Source organism: Hemitrygon akajei, chromosome 17, assembly GCF_048418815.1.
Source record: "Hemitrygon akajei chromosome 17, sHemAka1.3, whole genome shotgun sequence".
Lineage (NCBI taxonomy): Eukaryota > Metazoa > Chordata > Chondrichthyes > Myliobatiformes > Dasyatidae > Hemitrygon > Hemitrygon akajei.
In genome coordinates, this window is record NC_133140.1 from 61675657 (window position 1) to 61698961 (window position 23305).

At 39.4% G+C, this 23305-nt stretch overlaps 1 protein-coding gene across 1 annotated transcript in view; it reads right to left on the reverse strand.

Moving 5' to 3' along the window:
* Nucleotides 1-23305, reverse strand: part of pmfbp1 (polyamine modulated factor 1 binding protein 1) — a 649032-nt gene that overhangs the window by 306473 nt on the left and 319254 nt on the right. Inside the window, exons 9-12 of the mRNA XM_073070291.1 lie at nucleotides 22760-22843; nucleotides 22316-22462; nucleotides 18728-18811; nucleotides 13441-13653 (exon numbers count right to left, since the gene is read on the reverse strand). Coding sequence (XP_072926392.1) covers nucleotides 13441-13653; nucleotides 18728-18811; nucleotides 22316-22462; nucleotides 22760-22843 — 528 coding nt within the window. The remainder of the gene's footprint in view (nucleotides 1-13440; nucleotides 13654-18727; nucleotides 18812-22315; nucleotides 22463-22759; nucleotides 22844-23305) is intronic.

The window sequence follows — 23305 nt, forward strand, 5'->3', positions numbered from 1 at the left end:
ATATGCCTTAAATACCAACCTAGCAACCCTAAGGAGCCACTGCATCCTTATCCTAATTCACATAGACCTTATCAGAAGGTAGGCATTGATCTTTTTATAACTAACAACAAAGATTATCTATTAATAACAGATTACTACTCATTGTATCCTGAAGTGTGTTGTCTGGGCAGAATGACTGCAGAAAATGTAATTACATGCATGAAATCAGTTTTTTCGAAACATGGTGTACCTGATGAAGTTTTCACTGACAATGGTCCACAATTCAGTAGTGAATGCATGAAACATTTTGCTTGTGAATGGGGGTTTGTTCATACAACGTCTAGTCCATTTTTCCCTCAGTCCAATGGATTAGTTGAGAAATCGGTAGGAACTGTCAAGAAACTGCTGCACAAAGCAAAAGATAGCGACAGTGGTTTTTATAAAGCCTCGTTAGCCTATCGCAGTACTCCACTTGAGTGTGGATTTTTGCCCGCTCAACACTTGATGGGACGATATTCGAGACCTAATCTGCCAATGGATGAGAGCCTCTGAGAACAGAAGAAGATGAACAAATGAAAAGGTGGAAAGATGAACACAAGCAAAGCAGAAAATATACTTTGACAAACATTCTCATCCATTACCTGAACTGCATCAGGGAGGTGAAGTAAGAATACAAGACAAAGTGAACACATGGACACAGAAAGCTAAAATACTTGAAGAAGTACAACCCAGATCATACATGGTCCAAACAGAGGAGGGAGCAGTGTTGAGAAGAAATTGCAAAGACCTCAACAAAGAGCCTACTTCAGGGATTCAGTTAATGGATGCAGACAAGACAAAACATGTAAATAATAACAAGGAAACGCAAGATCTGTGTCTATCACTTAGGAGCTCTACTCTTGTTCGTAAAGCCAGAGTCTGATAGAGGCTTGTTGAATTGTGTATCTGCTTTGATTAACGTTGTTAATTGCTTTTCTTTTTAAGGAAAAGAAGATGTGGTGTTATCACGTGCAATGATGTGCCAGTACACGATTGGACAAAGCACTGAACATGCGTGGGATTGTCAGAATGTTCTAGCACATGGCTGGGTTAAGACGTGGCTGGGTTATTTATTACTGTAAATTAATATGATTCTTCACTGTTAACCCATGGTACATTTAAACAGAAGTAATATAACAATGGCCTTTTGCTGGTGTTGAAAGTAAGTATATACTGGGATGTACAAGGTACAATAGATGTACAAAACAAACTGAACTGACGAGAGGGATAATTCCCTGAGTCCACATGTAGCTTCACCAAAAATGAATGAAAAATATCTAGAATTAGCTTCAGATAATTCATGGAAGAAATCCCACAAAAAGGCAAAATGTTACATTTTAAAAGGGAAGGAAATTAAGAGTTAAGAAAATGTAATCAATAGAGAGAATAGGAATAAAAGAATTGATACTTAATTACTTGATGCAGTTGTGATTGGTAGAAAGCTTCCTTTGAAGTTATTATTTTTCTTTGGTTACCAGTACTTATTATCATAATAATCTGCATGGGAAACTCAATGGAACTTGTTTAATTTACTGTGGCCAGAAGTACAGTGATATCATTTTCATGTGGCTATTGGTAGAAGTATTCAATCCCATCATTCTACTCCCCAGATTAATGGGTAGATAAGATTTATGTAATTTAGACAAAACCTGGAGACAGGAAATGCCTTTAATTGTGGCAAGAACTTATGAGGAAAAACAGTTTTCTTTTTAAAATATTAGAAGGAGCAGCTATAAGGAACAGAGCCAAACAACCATCCATCCACTCTCCATTAAATCCTTACTGAATGCCGATTTTGAAACGTGTTTCAGGAAATTTTATTGAGGAAGGTCTTTGATATAATAGATAAAATGTACAAAGGACAGCTAACAAGGATAAATAGGTGGCCAGGGAAGTCAGAGTCAATTAGAACATGTCTGCTCAATGCTTTTAAAAATGTTATTATTTTACTACATTAAGCAATGTAATAAGAGCCAGTTGTACTTTTTAAGCATTTACTAACTATGTACTGTCTGCCCCTTAATTTACCATTGATCTGAAAAGAAAATGTTATACCCAGTATGGCTTTCTTTGTCCTTCACCTATGATTATCCTTTAATTTGCATGATTAAGTTCATTTAACACACAAATGCCCGTATAGAATGTATTTACTCCTTGCATGCACCTGTTTTCATTCCCATTTAAAAAGCACGCTGACAATAGTTTTCCTGAAAAATAGATTTTTCATTTTTGGATTGTGGAGGCATTAGCAGTGATCTTTCAAGAATCATTAGATTCTGGAATAGTTCCTGAGGACAGAAGATTGCAAATGTCACTCCATTCTTCAAGAAGGAAAGGAGGCAGAAGAAAGTAATTTACAAGCCAGTTAGCCTAATTTCACTGGTAGGAAAGATTTTGGAGTTTATTATTAAGGATGAGGTTTTGGGTTACTTGGAGGTACATGATCAAATAGGTCAAAGTCAGCATGGTTTTCTAAAGGGGAGATCTTGCCTGACAAATCTATTGAAATTCTTTATGAAAATAATAAGCTGGATAGACAAAGTAGAGCCAATGGGTGTTGTTTATTTGGTTTTCAGAGACTTTTGACAAGGTGCCGCACGTGAGGCTGCTTAACAAAATAAGAGCCCATGGCGTTACAGGAAAGGCATTAGCATTGAGATTGGCTGATAGGTAGGAGACAAAGAATGGGAATAAAGGGGCTTTTTCTGCTTGGCTGCTGGTAACTAGCGGTGTGCCGCAAGGGTAGGGATTAGGACCACTTCTTTTCACCTTATAGGTCAATGAAGGAATTAATGGCTTTGTGGCCAAATTTGTGGATGATATGAAGATAGGTGGAGGGATGGGCAGTGTTGTGGAAGCAGAGTGTCTGCAGAAGGACCTAGACAGATTGGGGAAATGGGCAAAGCAGTTGTAGATGGAATATAATGAAGGGAAGTGCGCAGTTGTGCACTTTGGCTCAAGGAATAAAGGTATGGACTATGTTCTAAATGAGGAGAAAATTTAAAAAATCAGAGGGACTTGTGAGTTCTCATGCAGAATTCCCTAAAGATTAACTTGCAGGTTGAGTTGGTGGTAAGGAAAGTAAATGCAATGTTAGCATTCATTTCGAGAGGACTAGAATTCAAAAGAAAGGATGTAATTTTTAAGCTTTGTAATACATTGGCTAAATTGCATTTGGAATATTGTGAGCAGTTTCAGGCCTCTTATCTAATAAAAGATCTGCTGGCATTGGAGAGTGTCCAGAGGATGTTCATGAGAATGATCCCAAGAACAAAAGGGGTAACATATGAGAAACTTTTGATATATCTGAGCCTGTATTCACTGGAATTTAGAAGAATGAGGAGGGATCTCATTGAAACTTATTGATTATTGAAAGATCTGAGTGGATGTGAAGAGGATGTTTCCTATACTGGGCAGAGCCTAGGACCAGAGGCACAGCCACAGAATTGAGAGACAGTCATTTAGAACAGAGATGAGGAAAGATATATTTAGCCAAAGGGTGGTGAAACATTACCACAGATGGCTGTGCAGGATAAGCCATTGGGTATACTTAAGGTGGAGGTTAAAAGGTTCTTGATTAATCAGAGTGTCAAAGATTATGGCATAAGGCAGGAGAATGGAGTTGAGAGGGATGTTGGATCAACCATGATGGAGTGGTGGAGCAGACTTGATGGGACAAATGGCCTAATTTATGCTCCTATGTCTTATGATCTTATGAATGTATTAAGGAATAAATGCCTAAATGGTGTGGGGAAAGGGGAATGATTCCCAGTTATAATTGGGGCATTTCTTCCTACTGCCATAGACGGAAAAAAACTAACTAGTATTCAAAAGATGTAAACAGTAGAAATGATTGATTTCCTAAGCCAACAATACTTTTACTCCATTGGTACACTTCCATTTTCTAACTAATTTTCTAAAGATGATGTTGACAGAAAGCTTCATCACATTTACAAACTACATTAGGTGTCATATTGCAGGTTGACAGCACTAAGAAAGGCTGCAGCATCTCCGTACGAGATGTCAAGATTTGGGGTCCTAATGATCAAAGCAGCAGTTGCCAGTTGTGATGCGTAACATACTCGTGGCAACGGGGCCTGTTCTGGCTTCTCCCTGGGAGAAGATGGGTGGAAAGGAGGCAGCAAAAAATACCATATCTAACATATTACCCCTTACACTGTAACACTGCCCCAATCCCTTCGTGCTGAATTTCCCACCACCACTTCAGATTACCTCAGCTTCCCTCCACCCTCCAGTCCTCCTCAGTATATCTCTCTCTCTGGCAGGCTCGATGTAATTTGACAGTACCTTAGAGTTCAAGCACTAGCTACAATCCATGAACCTGACAGTTCGCTTCTAATGGTTTTATAAAAGTGACAAAAAATCATGACAGCAATATCTTAAAGAGAGGGCATTCCACTGATAACAACCTTTCTGGCAAAAAACCAAATTGTAACTCCTATTAAGTGCATCAAAAAGTGAGTGAATTCCAATTTCTGGGTCTCTGTTATAAAGAAGGATTACTTAAAAGGCATTACAAGGACAGATGAAGACAAAGGTTAAACACTGAAAAATATTATAGTATCATTAATGACATCTTAAATTCAATGGAACTGTGGAAGGGCCTTTCATAGCTTCAGTTGCCCCAAAATACAGTACAGCAAGTGCATTTGTCATGATGAAGCTGGACCATGCAGCCCCTTTGCACACACACTTTGCAAACACTGTGATAATGTTCACAAAGAAATTCTACATGAACTTTGGCCTGACCCACACGCTTTGTTATCCTGTATTAGGCTGTGGTTGCATTGATCTTTTGCGGCCATGTAGCTCCAAATGCATAGTGCCTTTTTCCCTTGGCAGGAATGGCTATTACAAAAGTGCATAAGTTTAAAGGTTTAGAGGAAATTATGGCAGGGATATCAGAGATAGTTTTCTTTTAAAACACAGAGAATGGGAAGTGTCTGGAGTGCACTGCTGGGTTGGTGGTAGAGGCAGATACATTAAGGACATTTAAAATCTCTCAGATGGCACATGGATGAAAAGAAAACAGAGAGATATGTGGGAGGGAAAGATTAAAATGATCTTTGAGTAAGTTAAATGGTCAGTGCAATGTATGTGCTGTACTGTAATATGTTCCATGGGGGGTATGTAGGACACAGTTGGTAGAAACTAAGGCACTGTTCTTAAGACCATAAGACATAGAAGCAGAATTAGATTATTCAGCCCATCGAATCTGCTTCACCATTCAATTATCACTGATCCCAGATCCCACTTCACCTCAAAAACATGCCTTCTTGGCATATCCTTTGATGCCTTAACCAATCAGGAAACGATCAACTTCCAGCCCAAATATTCGCATGGACTGGATCTCCTCTGTTGTCTGTGGCAGAGCATTCCACAGATTTACCACTCCTCCGGCTAAAAATAAAATCCTCTATACCTCTGTTCTAAAGGGTCACCACTCAATTTTGAGGCTGTGCCCTCTAGTTCTGGATACCTCCTGTACAGGAAACATCATCTCCACATCCACCTTATCTAGTCCTTTCAACATTCGGTAGGTTTCAATGAGATCCCTCTGCATTCTTCTAAACTCCAGTGAGTACAGGTCCAAAACCGCTAAACGCTCCTCATATGTTAACCCCTTCATTCCTGGTATCATCCTCATCAGTCTCCTCTGGACTCTCTCCAATGACAACACATTCTTTCTGAGATATGGAGCCCAAAACTACTGATAACACTCCATGTGCAGCCTGACAAGTGTCTTATAAAGGCTCAGCATTATCTCTTTGCTATATATATTCTGTTCTCCTTGAAATAAATGCCAACATTGCACTGGCCTTCTTTACCACAGACTCAAACTGTAAATTAACCTTCTGGGAGTTTTGCATGAGGACTCCCAAGTTCCTCTGCACCTCTGATGTTTGAATCTTCTCCCCATTTAGATAATAGTCTGCACTGTTGTTCATTTTACCAAATGCATTATCATACATTTCCCAACACTGTATTTCATCTGCTACATTTTTGCCCATTCTTCCAACTTGTCTAAGTCCTGCTGCAATCACCTTGTTTCCTCAGCACTACCTACCCCTCCATCTATCTTAGCATCATCCGCAAACTTTGCCACAAAGCCATCAATTCCATTATCCAAAGCACTGAAAAACCATGTGAAAAGTAGCCGTCCCAATACTGACCCCTGAGGAACATCATTACTCACCAGCAGCCAATCAGAAAAGGTCCCTTTTATTCCCACTCACTGCCTCCTACCTGTCAGCCTTTCTGCTATCCATGCCAGTATCTTTCCTGTAACACCATAGGATTTTATCTTGTAAGCAGCCTCATATGTGGCACCTTATCAAATGCCTTCTGAAAATCCAAATAAATGACATCTACTGCCTCTCCTTTGTCCACCCTGCTTATTACTTCCTTGAATAACTCTAACAGATTTGTCAGGCAAGATTCCCCTTTACAGAAACCTTGCTGATATTGACTTGTTTTATCATTAGTCTCCAAGTATGTCAAATCCTCATCCTTAATAATAGATTCCAATACTTTCCCAACCACTGAGGTTGGGAAAGTGTTGACTGCTCTTATTGCTTTAATGATGATTCATGTTCTCAGAAAGCATTTTCACTATTCTCAAATGTCTTATAGAAGACATTTAGAAACAGTTGAGAAAAAATTTAAAATCCTGAAGTATCAAAGTTATTTGAAATAATAGATTCACAGAGTAGAGTCATAGAACACTATAGCATAGGAACAGGCCCCTTAGTCCATCTAGTCCATGGCAAACCATTAATCTGCCCGATCCCATCACGTTCCATCAACCTACATCCGGACCACAGCCCTCCATATCCCCCCCACCCCCATTCATGTACCTATCTAAATTTCTCTTAAATGTTGAAATTGAACCTGCATCCACCACTTGTGTTGGCTGCATATTCCACATGCTCACAACCCTCTGAGTAAAGAAGTTCTCACTCATGTTCCCTTTAAATTTTTCACTTTTCACCCCTAACTCACAACCTGTGGTTGTAGTCTCATTAAACCTCAATGAAAAAGCCTGCTTGCATATAGCCTATCTATCCCCCTCAATTTTGAATACCTCATCAAATCCCCCCTCAATCTTCTACATTCTCAGGAATAAAGTCCCAACCTATTCAAAATTTCCTTATAACTCAGGTCCTCAAGTCCTGGCAACATCTTTGTAAATTTTCTCTGCACATTTTCAATATTATTTACATCTTTCCTGTAGGTAGGTGACCAAAACTGCACACAACACTCCAAATTAGGCCTCACCAATATCTTATACAATTTCAACATAACATCCCAATGCCTGTACACAATACATCGACATATGCAGGCCAATGTCCCAAAAACTTTCTTTGTGACCCTATCTATCTGTGACATTACTTCCAAGGAATTATGGACTTGTGTTCCCTGATCTTTCTGCTTCACTGCATTCCTCACCATGTACGACCAACCCTGGCTGGTCCTCCCAAAATGCAACATCTCACACTTGTCCACATTAAATTCCATCTGCTATTGGCCCATCTTTCTAGCAAGTCCAGATTCTGCTGCAAGCTCTGATAGTCTTCCTCACTGTCCACTACACTCTCAAACTTGGTGTCATCTGCAAATTTGCTGATCCAGTTTACTAGATTATTATCCAGTCATTGACATAGATAGGAACAACAATGGACACAGCACTGATCCTTATGGCACTCCAGTAGTCACAGGCTCCAGTCAGAGAAGGAACCATGTACTACCACTCTCTAGCTTTTCTCAAAAAGCCAATGTCTAATCCAATTTACAATCTTTTGAATGTTAAGCCACTTAATCTTCTTGACCAACCTCCCATGCAGGACCCTGTCAATGGCCTTGCTAATGTCCACTGCCTTGTCTTCATCAATCTTGCTGGTAACTTCCTCAAAAATCTCCTTCAGATTGATTAGACATGACATTAACACACAAAGCCATGTTCAGTCCCTACCTATCCAAATACTCATATATCCAGTCCCTTAGAATACTTGAAAATAACTTTCCCAACTCCAACATCAGGCTCACTGGCCTATAATATTCTGGCTTATTCTTAAACAACAGAGTAATATTGGCTATCTTCCAGTCCTCCTGCACCTCACCCATGGCTAAGAATGTTTTAAATGTCTCTGCTAGAGCCCCTGCAATTTCTGCACTTGCCTCCCACAAGGTCCAAGGCAATACTTTGTCAAGCCCTAAGGATTTATCCACCTTAATTTGCCTCAAGACAAGAAACTACTTCTCCTTTGTAATCTGTTCACGGTCCGTGACCTCTCTGCTGCTTTGCCTTATTTTTATAGTCTCTGTGTCTATCTCCCAAGAAAATACAGATGTAAAAAAATCTGTTGAAGATCTCCCCCATCTCTTTTGGCTCCACACATAGATGACCATTCTGATCTCCCAGAGGACCAGTTTTGTCCCTTGCAATCCTTTTGCTCTTAACACATCTGTAGAATCCTGTAGGATTCTCGTTCACCTTGTTTGTTAGGGCAACCACATGCTTTCTTTAAGGCCTCCTGATTTCTTTCCTAAGTGTTCTCTTGCGTTTCTTATACTTCACAAATACCTCATTTGTTCCTACCTGCCTATACCTGCTATGCATTTCAAACCAGGACCCCAATATCCCATGAAAACCAAGGTTTCATAAACCTGTTATCTTTGTCTTTTATTCTGACAGGAACATACAAACTCTACTCTGAAAACTTCACTTTTGAAGGCCTCCGACTTACCAAGTACACCTTTGCCACAAATCAACCTGTCCCAATCCACACTTACTAGATCCTTTTTAAGGCCATTAAAATTGGCCTTTCTCAAATTTAGAATCTCAAACCACAAACCAGACCTAACTTTTTCCATAATAAATTTGAAACTAAATGGCATTGTGATCACTAGATGCAAAGTGTTTCCCTATACAAACTTCTGTCACCTGCCCTGTCTCGTTCCCTAACAGGAGATTAGTATCACATTTTCTCTAGCTAGGGCTTCTACAGTATGTACTGATTAAGGGAACTTTACTGAACGAATTTGAAAAACTCTTTCCCTTTCAGCCATTTTACAGTATGGGAGTCCAAGTCAATATATGGAAAGTTAAAATCACCTACTATCACAGCCTTATGTTACTTGTAACAGTCTCCGATCTCCCTACTAATTTGCTTTTCTAGATCCCGTGGACCACTGGGTAGTCAATAGTATAATCCCAATAATGTGTTCATACATTTATTATTCCTCAGTTCTACCCATAAAGTCTGACTAGGTGAGATCTCTTCAGTCTGTCCTGACTGAGCATTGCTCTGATATTTTCCCTGACTAGTAATGACACCCCCCATAATCTCTCCTGTTCTGTTAAATGTAAAACAACAGAATCCTTGAACATTGAGCTGCCAGTCCTGCCCCACCTGCAACCAAGTCTCACTCACTAATGGCTACAATGTCATAATTTCACTTGCTGATCCATGCGGTAAGCTCATCTGCCTTTCCTACAATATTTGCATTGAAATATACACAGCTGAGAACATTAGCCTCACCAGGTTCAACCTTTTGATAGTATGTAGGCTTAACATCTTTCTCCACAACCACCTCCACTATGTGTTCTGGCACTCTGGTTCCCAACCCCAGCAACTCCAGTTTAACCCCCCACCACCTGCAGCACCAGCAGACCTTCCCACCAGTGTATTAGATCCCTCCAGTTCAGGTGCAAACTGTCTCTTCTGCTACATGTCCTATCTTCCCTGGAAGAGAACTCAATGATCCATGAATCTTAAGCACCCCCACCCCTTGCACCATCTCCATAGCCACATGTTAAACTGTATGACCTTCCTATTTTTGCCCTCACTAGCACTTGGCACAGTAGCAATCCTGAGATCACAACCATGGAGGTCCTGTCCTTTAACTTAGCATCTAATTCTCTGAACTCGCTTTGCAGGACCTCATCATCCCTCCTGTCATTGGTACTGACGTGGACTATGACCTTTGGCTGCTCACCTTCCCACTTAAGAATGCTGTGGACTGGATCCAAGATATCCCAGACCCTTGCAACTGGGAGGCAACATACTATCCAGGAATCCCTTTTGTCATCCACATCACCTCCTGTCTGTTCCCCTAACTAACGAATCCCCAGTCATTAGAGCTGGTAACTTCTTTCCACCCCTGAGCCACAATGCCAGACTCAGTGCCAGAGACCTGACCACAGTGGTTTTCCTCTGCTATGTCATCCACCCAGCAGTGTTCAAAGCAGTATACCTGTGGTTGAGGGGAACAGCCACAGAGGTACTCTGTACTTGTTGCCTATCTCCTTTTCTGCTCCTGATGGTTGCCCAGATAATGTATCTCGGCCCTGCACCTTGGGTGTAAGTATCTCTGTTTACGTCCTGTCAGCCCTCAACTTCCTACATGATCCAGAGTTCACCCAGTTCCATCTCAACTCCTTTACATGGTCTGTTAAAAACTGCAGCCGGATGCACTTTTTGCAGGTGCAGTTGTCTTCCTGCCTTCCTACAACCTGCAACAGGAGCATTCCACCATCCTGCATTGGCATCCCCACTGCTTTAAGTGTGGAATAAGAAAGAAAGAATAAATAACGAAAAAAAACCTACCTATGGCCTATGTCTCTCCTTGCAAAAGCCTCGATGAGCCAAAGCCCCAACTCTCCACTCTAACACTGACCCACTGACACAATGTCTGCTCTGCTTAAACCTAGCTGCTTTTTAATGGATCTTTCCAAGTGCCTAAATGTGTGCAAACTAATGTCTCATGGGGAACTGTGATGTGCTGACTGCCCCCACTTGTTTCTTTTAAACCCTCTCTTCCTCTGTGCAATCTAATATCTCCTTGGAACCATGTTGCGCAAAATGATCTGACTGTCCCTGCTCGCTTCTTTTAAACTCTCTCTTCCCCTACACAAGAAAATGTGTAAAATTTAGCACAATATATTGCATATTAATTAAAATAAAGCAAAAATAAACCACATATCTTGTCTTTTTAATGAAGGCCACAGACCCCATTTAAATTACTGGGGTCATCTGCCCAAATACCACAATAAGTTGCTCGAATTAGTGGCAGCTGAGAGAAAAGTGAAGTCAGATATATGTGTATTTGAATACTGGTAGATTCTACAGGTTTTAAATCACAGCACATGGGCACGCAAATCGAGAGGGTAGGTGCTGTTAGGTGCACTACAGCAAGCAGAAGCTTCTCTATGGACTCTCTCTGAATCCTTTGTAGTAACTGATATGTGCCAAGATACCAGACATAAATTCTGTTTTTCAAAGCAATGCCACAGACTCTTTTACATCTATCTGAAAGGGGAAATATGTTTTTTTTTTAAGCATCACATTCTACAATATAGTTCCTAAAACAATACATGTTCTTTAAAAATATTTTCAAACAAAAAATTAAGGCAGAATTAAATAAAAGTAAATAAAAATAAAAATACTAATTTCTAACATTAATTTTTGTTACGTTCATATGTTTCCTTAATTTTATTTTGAGAGAAAGATGAACAAGACCTAAATAAATTATGTTTTTTTCTGTAATTAAATTGAAATTATGGTGTATTTAGGTCAAGACAGTTCAGCATTTGCATTCAATGTTTATGATAGGATCCACAGCATGGAGGGGTAAAACAACACAGGTAATTCTTTTGATTTGCAGAACTTCCAATCCACAAGACCCTGAGTTTCCATTTGTCTCTCACATCAATGGGATGTTTGTGGATGTAGTGGACAGTGAGGAAGTCTATCAGCGCTTGCAGTGGAATCTGGACCAGCTAGGAAAATGGGCTGATAGCAGGTGGAATTTAATGCAGACAAGTTTGGGGTGTTGCATTTTGGGAGGGTCCCATACACCTCTTCCCAGCCACCCATCATTCACTTTTGCCCCCTTGCCCTCAAATCCACCTACAACCCACATATTTTACCCTCCGGACACACCTCTCTTCACCTGGTTTTATCTGCCCTTCACCTCTTCCCTTATAGTTTCCATGCTGCCAGACCTGCTGAGTTCCTCCAGCATTTTGTGTGTGATGCTTTCCCATTATTAATTTCTTCCTTATCAGATTCCCGTGCTGGTGGAGTCTGTGTTCACACTAAGCTACCTCACCCTCCCCTGGTTCTATCTACCCTTTATTTTTGACTGCCTCCACCTAATATCTACCTGTTTCATCTCCCAACTCCATCTCTTCCCCTCCTCTATTTGACCCCATCTGCTCATTTTCCTTGGAGGTATAGATTGACCTGATAGAGTTATACAGAATTAGAAGAGGACTCATACCTCCAGGTTAAGGAACAGTTTCTACCTCTCAACCATCAGGCTCTTGGGCTGGGGAGGTGGGGGGGGGGGGGATGACTTAGCCTGGCTTCACTTGCCCCATCATTGAAGTGTGAACTCTCTTTCTTGGACTTGTCTTCTCATGTTCTCAAAATCCATTGTTTATTTATTTATTTCCTTTTGTGTTCAGTTTGTTGTCTCTGCACCCTAGTTGAATGCTCAGTTTGGATGGTCTTTCATTGATTCTGTTGTGGTATTATTCTATAGATTTGAGTATGTCCACAAGCAAATGAATCTCAGGGTTGTATATGGTGAAACGTATGCACTTTGATAATAAATTTACTTTGGACTTTGGATAGTGTATAGTCAGAATCTTTGTCCTACAGTATTGTAGGACTATCACAGATAAGAGAGCATAGGCTTAATGTGCAAGGAAGGAAGGTTTAAAGGGGGTTTGAGGGGAACTCTTTCTTAAACAAAATGAATAAGATAAAATTACAACATACAAGTGATTCTTGGACAGATGAGGCATAGAAACTTATAAACCCAAATGGCATTGCAAAAATGTTGGCACAGATGCGATGAACTAAAGGCTCCTTTTCAGTGCTCCACAACTCTATGGTTATGACTCTATAAACTTTTGTATCCTAAAGTACAATGCAGATAATCTGCCATTCCAGTTTTACCTTTCACTTTCAGCATTCACTTCCTCCTGCCCCTACCTTCCCTACTGATAGTTCATATTTTATCAATTTCTTCCTTTAGATACACCTCTATCATCTTTTCTAATAGGTACTACCATCTGCCTCATGAATTCTTTCATGTTTTCCTCTTTTTCCTAACTCTCAACCCCTTCTCTGTTATCCATAACTTAAAACAACACACTTTATTTCAGTTTTTTCCCCAGCTTTGTTGAAAGTCATCAGCCTGCAACATTAACTTTGCTTCACAGATGTTGCCTGCATTGCTGAATATTTCCAACACTTTATTGTTTTTTTTTCAGTATCTGCAGTCTTTTACTTTTAGATTACTAGACAAGCAGGCACTCTTTTGTGTGACTGCCAGACCTCTTGTGCAAATGCGCTCTTATTAAGACTAGTAATGCACTACATCTCTCACCCATAGGTTGGCATCCTGCACTTGCACACGTAGATTGTATATGGTCCTTTCTTTCTCACTGAGCTCTGCCAGTGTCTCTGACAATTTCTCCTCAAGCTCTTCTCTTGCGGACAGCAATTCTTTGGATCTTTGTGCTGCCTCTGCAGTTAAAGCTGATTTGGCTTTTTGGGAATTCAGCTTAAGATCTTGAATAGTGGCTGTGAGCTTGGCAATCTATGCAATGCAAACAAAAATCAAGGGATGACAAATGCTGAGAACAAAGTTAAATTACTCTTATTTGCAATCCGTTATGCTATTTTCCACAAAAAACAGATTTGAACAGATTTGAGGATTACATTCATTCAGTGTAATTATCAGAAGGAAAGTAACAAATACTCTTAAAGCTAAACATCTGGCACAGAATCTAGATGTTAGATATACATAAGAGACGAGACTGCAGATGCTGGAATTAGTAGCAGTAAACCATGTGCTGGAGAAGCTCAGCAGGGCATGCAGCATATGTGGGAGGATAGAAACTGTTGACGTTTTGGATTAAAACCATGCATCAAGACGGCGTGTAGAAGTCAGATCACTAGCATTGAGAAAAAGAGGAGTGGCGAGGAATGATTCCAAGGCGATTGAGGAGGGGTAAATGATGACAAGCATGTGGAGCTGGGTGGGGGAGGTAAGTTGGAAGACTGTGGTAGGTGTACGATAGATGGGGGCAGACAAATAGAGAAAAAAAAAGATGGAAAATGTGGGAGGAAGGGGAGTGTGACAATAGGAGACAGCTGCTGGAAGGAGATGAGCAGGAACACAAAGTACTACCAGAGCTGGATTCGGATAAGTAATGGAGGTGAAAATGAGACCCATTGGTGAGAGGTGAACGACAGTTAGAACCTATGGGTGGAGGACAAAAAGCTGTATGCAAAGTGGTGGATGGAACTAGGAGGGAAAGGGAATGAAGATGGTGAAGGGGTTTGGGAGGAGGGTAGAAAGGGGGACAGGAGGATCAGAAGGGGGAGTAAGGTGGGGGTGATGGGAAAAAGGAAAAAGGAAGGGTATCTACAACTGGAAAACTCAATATTCATGCCACTGGATACAACCAACTTTCCAATTTTAGGTAAACACATACCCCTCCTTGCCCTTCCTCTCCCCTTCTGATCTTCTGATCCTCCCTTTCTTGTCCCCCTTTTCACCCTCACCCCCACCCCCACCCCAGACCTCCTTTACAAATACTGCTCCCTTCTCCTTCTGGGCTCCACTCACACACTTCACACACAGATTCGACACTCACCAACCCCACAACTATCTGTCATTCATCTCTCCCAAATACTTCCCATTTTCACCTCATTTGCTTATCTGAATCCAGCATTGGTAGTACTTTGTGTTTTTGCTCATCTCCCTTGTGGTGAACTACATATACCTGTCTGGACATGCCCCCCTGCTGACTGCTCCTGTGGCTCCTCCCACAGACCCCGGTATAAAGGCGATTGAGGCCTGAGCCCTGCCCTCAGTCTCCAGGATGTAGTATGGTGGTCAATTACTGCTTGTTCTTTCTTCCAGTCAATAAAAGCCAATATCTCGCCTCACGTCTTGGAGAGTTATTGATGGTGCATCATCCCTCCAACAATTGTCTCATATTATCACACTCCCCTTCCTCCCACCTTGCCTTATCTGCTTTTTTTCGTTTATCTCTCTTTCTCTACCAATCAGCTGTCACAGTCTTCCAACTCTACCCCTGCTCACCTCCCCGATTATGCCTGTCACCTTACAACTCTCAGTTCTCCAATTGCCACAGAAATATTTCTCGCCACTCCCCGTCTTCTTTTTATATTGGCCATCTCAGGCCTCTCCACTCTCAGTCCAGATGCAGAGTTTCAATCCAAAATGTCCATAATTTTTTCATTCCACTGAAGCTGCATGACCCACTGAGTTTCTCCAGCATATTGTTTGTTGCTGTTAGATAATAAGCTTGATTTATAAAAGCAACCTAACAATCACAATTATAGGTCACTTTAGGAAAGCACATGTATTGTATGATTGGCACAAAGAACTCTCCAATGAGCAGAAATTTGCCAAAGTGCAGATAAGACTCTAGATAACAACAGAAGTATATTAGATCACATTGACATTATAAAGTATGGACCATAGAAGACCTTGGAAAGGACAGAAGTAATAGGATATTTTCAAATTGTGCTATATCCGAAATACTGAGTTATTATTACAGGGAAGAAGAAATGTTGCAACATTTGTGTGCAGTGATGATTTATTCCTTATAATAGGCAACACCACTGCTTGTAATCTACAAACAGAGTGCTGAAAAGAATTGCTGATTCTACAACATGTGGATTGTGGGTAATGCACATTTACAACGACTCCAAAATTAAATAAGATGCCGGAGGCAGTGTGGCACAGTGTCCATGCCATCCCTCCCATCGGTGCTGCTCTCCAGTATTCACTCAGTGGAAGGCAAGCTGGATTGTGTTCACCTGCGGCCGCACAAGCACACGATGAGCGGATTGCTGAGGGCTCATTCTTGCCAGCAACATCCCATGCACCATCAATAAACAGGATACTCAGGAACTTGGGTGTATTATTATTTTTTTGTGTGACTGTATCATTTGTTTACTGCTATCATAATTACATGTGCTATATGTGCCTTGTGCTATGCATGACTGTTGGAGCTATGTTTTGCACCTTGGCCCTGGAGGAACGCTAACAAGAGGAAATCTGAGCAACACACACAAGCTGCTGAAGGAACTCAGCAGGCCAGGCAGCATCTATGGAAAAGAGTACAGTCAACATTTCGGGCTGAGGCCCTTCAGCAGGTCCTGTATTCATGTATGGCTGAGTGACAATTAAACTTGAACTTGAACCTGTTAAAGTATTCACAGGGCTAATATCCTCAAACTGAAACAGAAATTGCCAGATTCCAGCATCTGCTGTGACTTTCGTTGACCAACAAAAATCAGATTCCTGTTGAAATGCAATTCTAAAATTGCTTTTCCTGTAAATAACCGGTATCTATCGAAGCTAAGAAAACGTGGATGAGGAACAGTACAGATCCACTTGAATATGTTGGAAATAAAGAACTTTCTTTTAAAACATGCAAAACAGTTCAAGAAGTAACAAGTATTCTGGTAAAACAAGCAACATTTTACATTAACTCAGCAATATACTTACAGAATTGGGAAAGATTATCTAAAATTAATTTCCTTTTGTGTAGGAATTTGAATGAACAATGATTAACAAAGATACTACAAAAGAATCCAGACACAGTCAAATATTTAAAATGCTAAAAAAAAGCATAAAATTAACTTGTTAAAAATAATAATTTCCTAAACATGGATAATATATTCTGATACCCCTACTAAAAACAATACTATGATTTTTTTTCTCAGGAATCCTTTTTAACCCTTGTTAATTATCTTGAAAAGTTAAAATAAGTATAAAAAATTTGATTCAGGTTTTGTGATAAATTAATGGCCATGTTACAGACGACTTAATAATGTTATGATAAGATTTATGGAGCAAAATAGTTCACAAGGTGCTGGATAGATATGTCTCACAGAGGAAGAAGTCCTCAAATGGCAGGGTGGGCAACTGTGGCTGACAGAGGAAGGTAAGGACTACCAAAAAAAGGGCATATAAAGTAGCAAAAATGAGTGGGAGTAGGAAGTTGGATAATTGGGAAGCTTTTAAGATCCAAATAAAGGTAACTAAAAAAGCTATAAGAAGGGTAAAGATGAAATATGAGGGCAGGCTATCCAGTAATATAAAGCAGGATTCCAAAAATTTTTCAGTTATATTAAGAGTAAAAGGGAGGTGAGAGTTGATATTGGATCACTGGAAAATGATGGTGATGAGGTAGTAATGGGGGACAAAGCAGTGAGTGCAGGAATGAGTGCCATTGCTATCACAAAGGAAAAAGTGCTAGGGAAACTCAAAGGCTTGTAAGACACTAGTCAGGCTGCACTTCAAGTGTTGTCAACAGTTTTAGGCCCCATATCTCAGAAGGGATGTGTTGTCAATGGAGAGAGTTCAGAGGAGGTTCATGAGGATGATTCTGGGAATGAAGCGGTTAAAATATAAGGAGCATTTGGCATCTTTGGACCAGTACTCATTGGAATTTAGAAGAATATGGGGGGATCTCATTGAAATCTACCTAATGTTGAAAGGACTGGATAGGGTGGATGTGGAGAGGATGTTTCCTATGGTGGAAGTATCCAGAAATAGGGGGCACAGCCTCAAAATTGAGGGGTGACCCTTTAGAACAGAGGCAAGGAGTGATTTTTTTAGCCACCGAGTAGTAAATCTGTGGAATGCTCTGCCACAGACTGCGGTGGAGGCCAAGTCCATGCATATATTTAAGGCAGAAGTTGATCGTTTCCTGATCAGTCAGGGCTTCAAAGGATATGGCGAGAAGGCCGTACGGGGTTAAGTAGGATTTGGGATCAGCCATGATGGAATGGTGGAGCAGACTCAATGGGCTGAATGGCCTATTCTGCTCCTATATTTTAAGATCTTAAAATATTTTAATAAATTATAATGTTAATTATTTAACAAACAAAACTCTATGGGTTGTTTTCAAAGAAAGGGGCTTCAAATTGGTGATCAAACATTCAGATAAATAGGAGGGAAAATAGAGAGTGCATTGTGAAAAATTTCCCACCTCTGAGATAGCAGTGGAGGCAGGAGTGGGCATAGGCAGATGTTCATGTGATAAAAGGAACCGCAAAACTGTCACAGTGGCACAGTGGTTAGCGTCATGCTCGGGGTGTCGGAGTTCGGAGTTCAACCCTGGCTTCTCTGTAAGAGGTTTGTACGCTCTCCTGGTGGAATGCATGGGTTTTCTCTGGGTGCTCCAGTTTCTTCCCACAGTCTAAAAACATACCAGTTAGTAGGCTACACTCAGCAGGCCAGGCAGCATCTATGGAAAAATGTCCTGATGAAGGGTCTTGGCCCAAAACATTGACTGTTTACTCTTTTCCATAGATGCTACTTGGTCTGCTGAGTTCCTCTAACACTTTGCATGTCTTGCTTGGATTTCCAGCATCTGTAGATTTTCTCATGTTCAGTTACTAGGTTAATTGGTCATTGCAAACTGTCCCACAATTACATAAGGGTTAAATCGAGAGTTGTTGGAATTGCTGGGTGGTATGGTTCGAAGGGCAGAGGAACCTATTCTGTGCTATATCTCTAAATAAATAAAAAATAAAAACAAGTACAATATTGTAACATGAGTGTAGCTGTGCTCTGGTTGTACAAGGCCAATGCAAAGTATATTTTGTTCAGAAATATATACCTCTGTGCTATATTCCAAACTGGAAGCCTTCAGTGCCTTGTTCTCATCTTCAACCTGAACAAGAAATTCCTTGTTATCTGCAAACTAGAAATAATAAGATAAAGTTAATCCCTAGAAGCAAATCTGTTGCAACTTCTTTTTGCAAATAAACAATCTTCTTTTCCTCTCCAACCTCTGCTTCCTAAAGAGTATTTCCAACAATTCATCAAAAAAGCTGATAATCAGGTTTCGTTTCTGATGAAAAACATAATTTACTGAACACATTACCCAAGCTAATTTTAAGCTCAGTCTTTCTTTTCCAGACCCGTGTTTGCTCCTCTTATTAATATCCGAATATGCTATTCTATCACTTATCTTATATCTCGGGAAATAGAACTTGTATGTTTCACCTTGTAGCTAGCAAATTGTCAAACCAAGCTGAAATACACAAGCATTCCTTGCCCCGGTCCGCTCATAAACCTACTTATATTTGTGTCTCCCTGGCATTCCTTACCCCAACCTGTGCACTTTGCCTGGAGTCTAGATTCCAACACACACTCAGAACTAAAGAATGAGTCAAACGCTCCAGCATTGGAATTTCCAAAGAAATGGATAGCAGGTTATCTAAGTTTTATTTCATCTTTTTATGGCACATTGTCAACCTTTGTCTAATTATGCTGCCTTTGAAGCAGGCTGACATGTTTCATTATGTAAATACATATAAATCTGAGTTGTCATTGACATCAAGGCTCATTCCACCATCAGACATTACTGGTGGGAAGCAGAGAGACATGAGAAGTATCACCACATATTGATTCTAAAGTACACTAAGATTGGGTGAAATGTAGAATGCTGTTACAACTTGTCATTTTAATTGTCTTCTGTAGTTTTAAGGTGGCAATAGAAAAAAAATTTGCCTTTACTCAATAAACATTAATCCTGTTTTCTATTCCTATTTAACATAAATCTTCTACTTTGCATGCAGTTCTGTTGTCATTTCCTCTTACAGCAATTTTGTATTGTGAAACAACAAATTTCATAAAGTAATTTCACTACTTTAATAACATGCTTACTAATCCCAATAATTGACCAAATAATTCATGAATTATAGAATTAGCTTATAATATGAAATATATTTAATTTTCATAATCAAGCTGTTCTCAAAAGTAAACAGGCATTAAGCATCATTATAGTGAGATAACACTCATATAGCATTAGCACATTTTACATAAAATAATCAAATATTCACAAATTAAGTTTCACATTAGTTTTGCACCTTGCACAGAATGTTGCAGAGGCTTGCTGCTTTGTATAAATATCATTTCTACACCTACCAATGCTCCCCAACCAGCTGCTCAAGCTGCTAAGTACCTCCTGAAAATTGTTTGTTTCTCCTAATTCCAGCTTCTACTGTCTCCACTGAACTTACCTACCCTTGATTACAAACAAGCTTTATGAACACACTTGAACTTGTTCACAACTGTATTATGCATTCTGGACCATCAAAAAGGTACGAAATGTAACCAAGACAGTGCTTCTCAACTGATCAAAAAGCACAACTTCCACAAACTACAGACGCAATTAGACTAAATGAATCAAATCAAAATAAATTATCTCTACTGAAGTGCAGACTGTCAATACATAATCAACAGGTGCAAATATCTAGTGTATTGTGCAAAAGCATTAGGCACATATATATAGGTAGGGTGCCTAAGACTTTTACACAGTACTATTGTAATTTTATGTATTGTACTGTACTGCTGTCGCAAAAAAAATCATGACATATATTGTATGAGCGATGGTAAATCAAACTCTGATTTAGGTCTCTATTGTGGACTGAAAGTGGGAAGGGGAATCATGGTTGGGAAAAAGGGAAGGGAGAGGGGAGGGAGCAGGAAGCACCAGAGAGACATTCTGTAATGATCAATAAACCAATTGCTTGGAATCATATGACCTACCCTGGTGTCTCAGGGCTGGGCATGTCTGTACCCGCGCCACCCCTTCTCTGCCACCTTTCCCACACTCCTCCTCTGGCACTCCAATCTTGCCATTCCCAACATCCTTTTCTCCCACCAGATTTACAACCTCATTCTCCGCTCCATGTTGTCAAGTACAATACTGTGCAGAAGTCTTAGGTGCCCTAGCTATATATATATCTATATATATGTGCCTAAGGCTTGTGCACAGTTCTGTATTGGAATTAAATGACAATTAAAGATGTAGAAAGTTTCTAATGCACATTATTGAATAAATAACCAGCAACAAATACTTCCAATACCAGACATAAACATTTGTTAATTCACTATGCCAGACAAAACAATACAACCTGTGTAGAAACTCGACAATCTCATATTTATAAGATTAATAAATAACTACATATATATAATCTAATTTCTGTGAATTATATACTCTTTTACTTGATGAAATTAATAAGTTCATAACAAAAGCTGCCATGTGCAATTGAAAGACTCATTAGGTATTTTCAAACCAATCAATGTGGTTAACTTAATTGTCTCATCAGCACGCGGGCAGTTAGGGATGGGAAATTGAATGTTGGTCTCACCAACAAAATTAACATCTTGTGGATGAACAAATAAAAACAGAAATATCAGACAATTTTCATGTAAACTGTATTATTCTGCTGGCCTTAATATTCAAAATCCCTGGGTCCAGGTTGAAGAAAGGAAAAGAGGTTTTCTCCTCTTGTTTTAAGCATGTAAACAGACAATGAGGCTTTCACTATTCAATGAACAAAAACTATCTTGACAAACCATCAGATCTTTATAAATCTATAAAAATGTAAATTACTGTTGGCCCTTACAATGTATGTATGAGAAGATGATTATACACAAGGTCTTTTTCGAAAAAGCATACTTCCTCTTTAAAGAACACAAATAGAAATTATGCAAAGAACCCGAGGTAGTCAGACAGATTGTGTGATACAAAATCATAACAGATTCACATATTTAGCACAATAAAACAAAAATGAATTAAAAGAATGAGTGATAATTAAAAAATATAATGTGTCGGGAGTGCTGATTATAAGGGTGGCCTATTTTTCTAATTCATTTCAGTTTTATTTGGCATTTGAAATTTAGACAAATAACCAATAATCTTGAGAACAGATGTAAAACTGTAATTTTGCATCGCTCAGGAATTCTGGTCGTCAAAGGTTCAATAAACACGAGCTAAAATACATCATGTTGGATAAACCATTGGCTGCAGCATTTTTGTTTAAATCACCTAAAATTCAATATTTTGTAATTCAGTATACTTCCCACATCTCAAGTAAATTTATAATTTAAGTAGAGGAATCTAATAATACTGTGCAATTATTTTTGAATACCCATTTTTCGCAATTTTCACAATTTAAAAAAATCTGACCACTTTGTAATTATGTTACCCCACCTTCTCTCATCCCCCCCAAAACAAAAGGTGTATATGCTTTCCATAGAAATAGAAAATGTCTGGTCCAAATTTATTTAGATATATAACAGCAATAAAAACAGCTAAAGCAGAGCTAAATATATTTTATTCATGCAAACCACAATCAAATTACTTTCAGATTAAGGCCCTGAAGCCTAATGATATAGTAAATATGCACTGTACCTGCTTTTGGACCTCTTTATGCAGCCTCTTGGTGGTCTCTAGCTCCTCTTTCAGCTGTTGCAGGCAGCTCTGCTTTTGTTCCAGCTTAGCTTCTCCTTCTCTTAGCTGTGCCTGAAGATGGTAAATCTTCTTTTCCTGTACATCCAACTATCAATTCACACACATATTAGAGATATTACATTTGTTCTATATTCTACAAGCACAGTCCTAGATGATATTAATAGGGCTGAATGAAATCATGGTAGAATCACAACACATAGCATAGGGAGACTGTGCTTAAGTCTTCAGAAAGCCAATATGGTGGCACTGAGCTGCTTAGCCAATACTATTGATGTCCTTTACGGTCCAGATTCAAATCAGCCTAATCCATTTAGCGTCATGTAATACATTTTGCAATACAAGTCATTTGCTTTAGAATTAAAACAATAAAGATATCGAAGGTACCTCAGCTGTTAACTCATCCCTTTTCTCTTGTAAAAGGAGGACCTCTTTACGGAGATGTAGGATTGTATCATCACGTCGCTCGAGCTGGAAAAGAGTTTACATTTCAAGAAAGAATCCACGAATGTCAACCAATGAGCAATTAGCAAGACAAGACAAGATATTGATTTGCTAAGAAAACCACTGCTGCAGCCATACAGCTAAGCAAGGTCCCATTTCCCCAGCTCCGCATTGAAAGGTAACTCTTCATTACCATCTGCCCTTTATTGATCACTGTTAAGTATCACAAAACCTGACTGAATCCATAAAATTGAGCAGGGGGTTAAAGGAAGCAAGTCAATGTCCTTTTCACCTTCACTTAAGTAAGGAATAAAACAACAAATCTCTCTAATAAAAAATGCTAAAATATCTGTTGATTATTATCACTAAATCACATTCAGAATGTCTTTTCGCATAAAAATAAAACAATACAAATCAAAATAGCATGAAAAGAAAAATGAAATTTGCAACATGGCCATACTACATACCATAACTGTTCAATATCTTTTA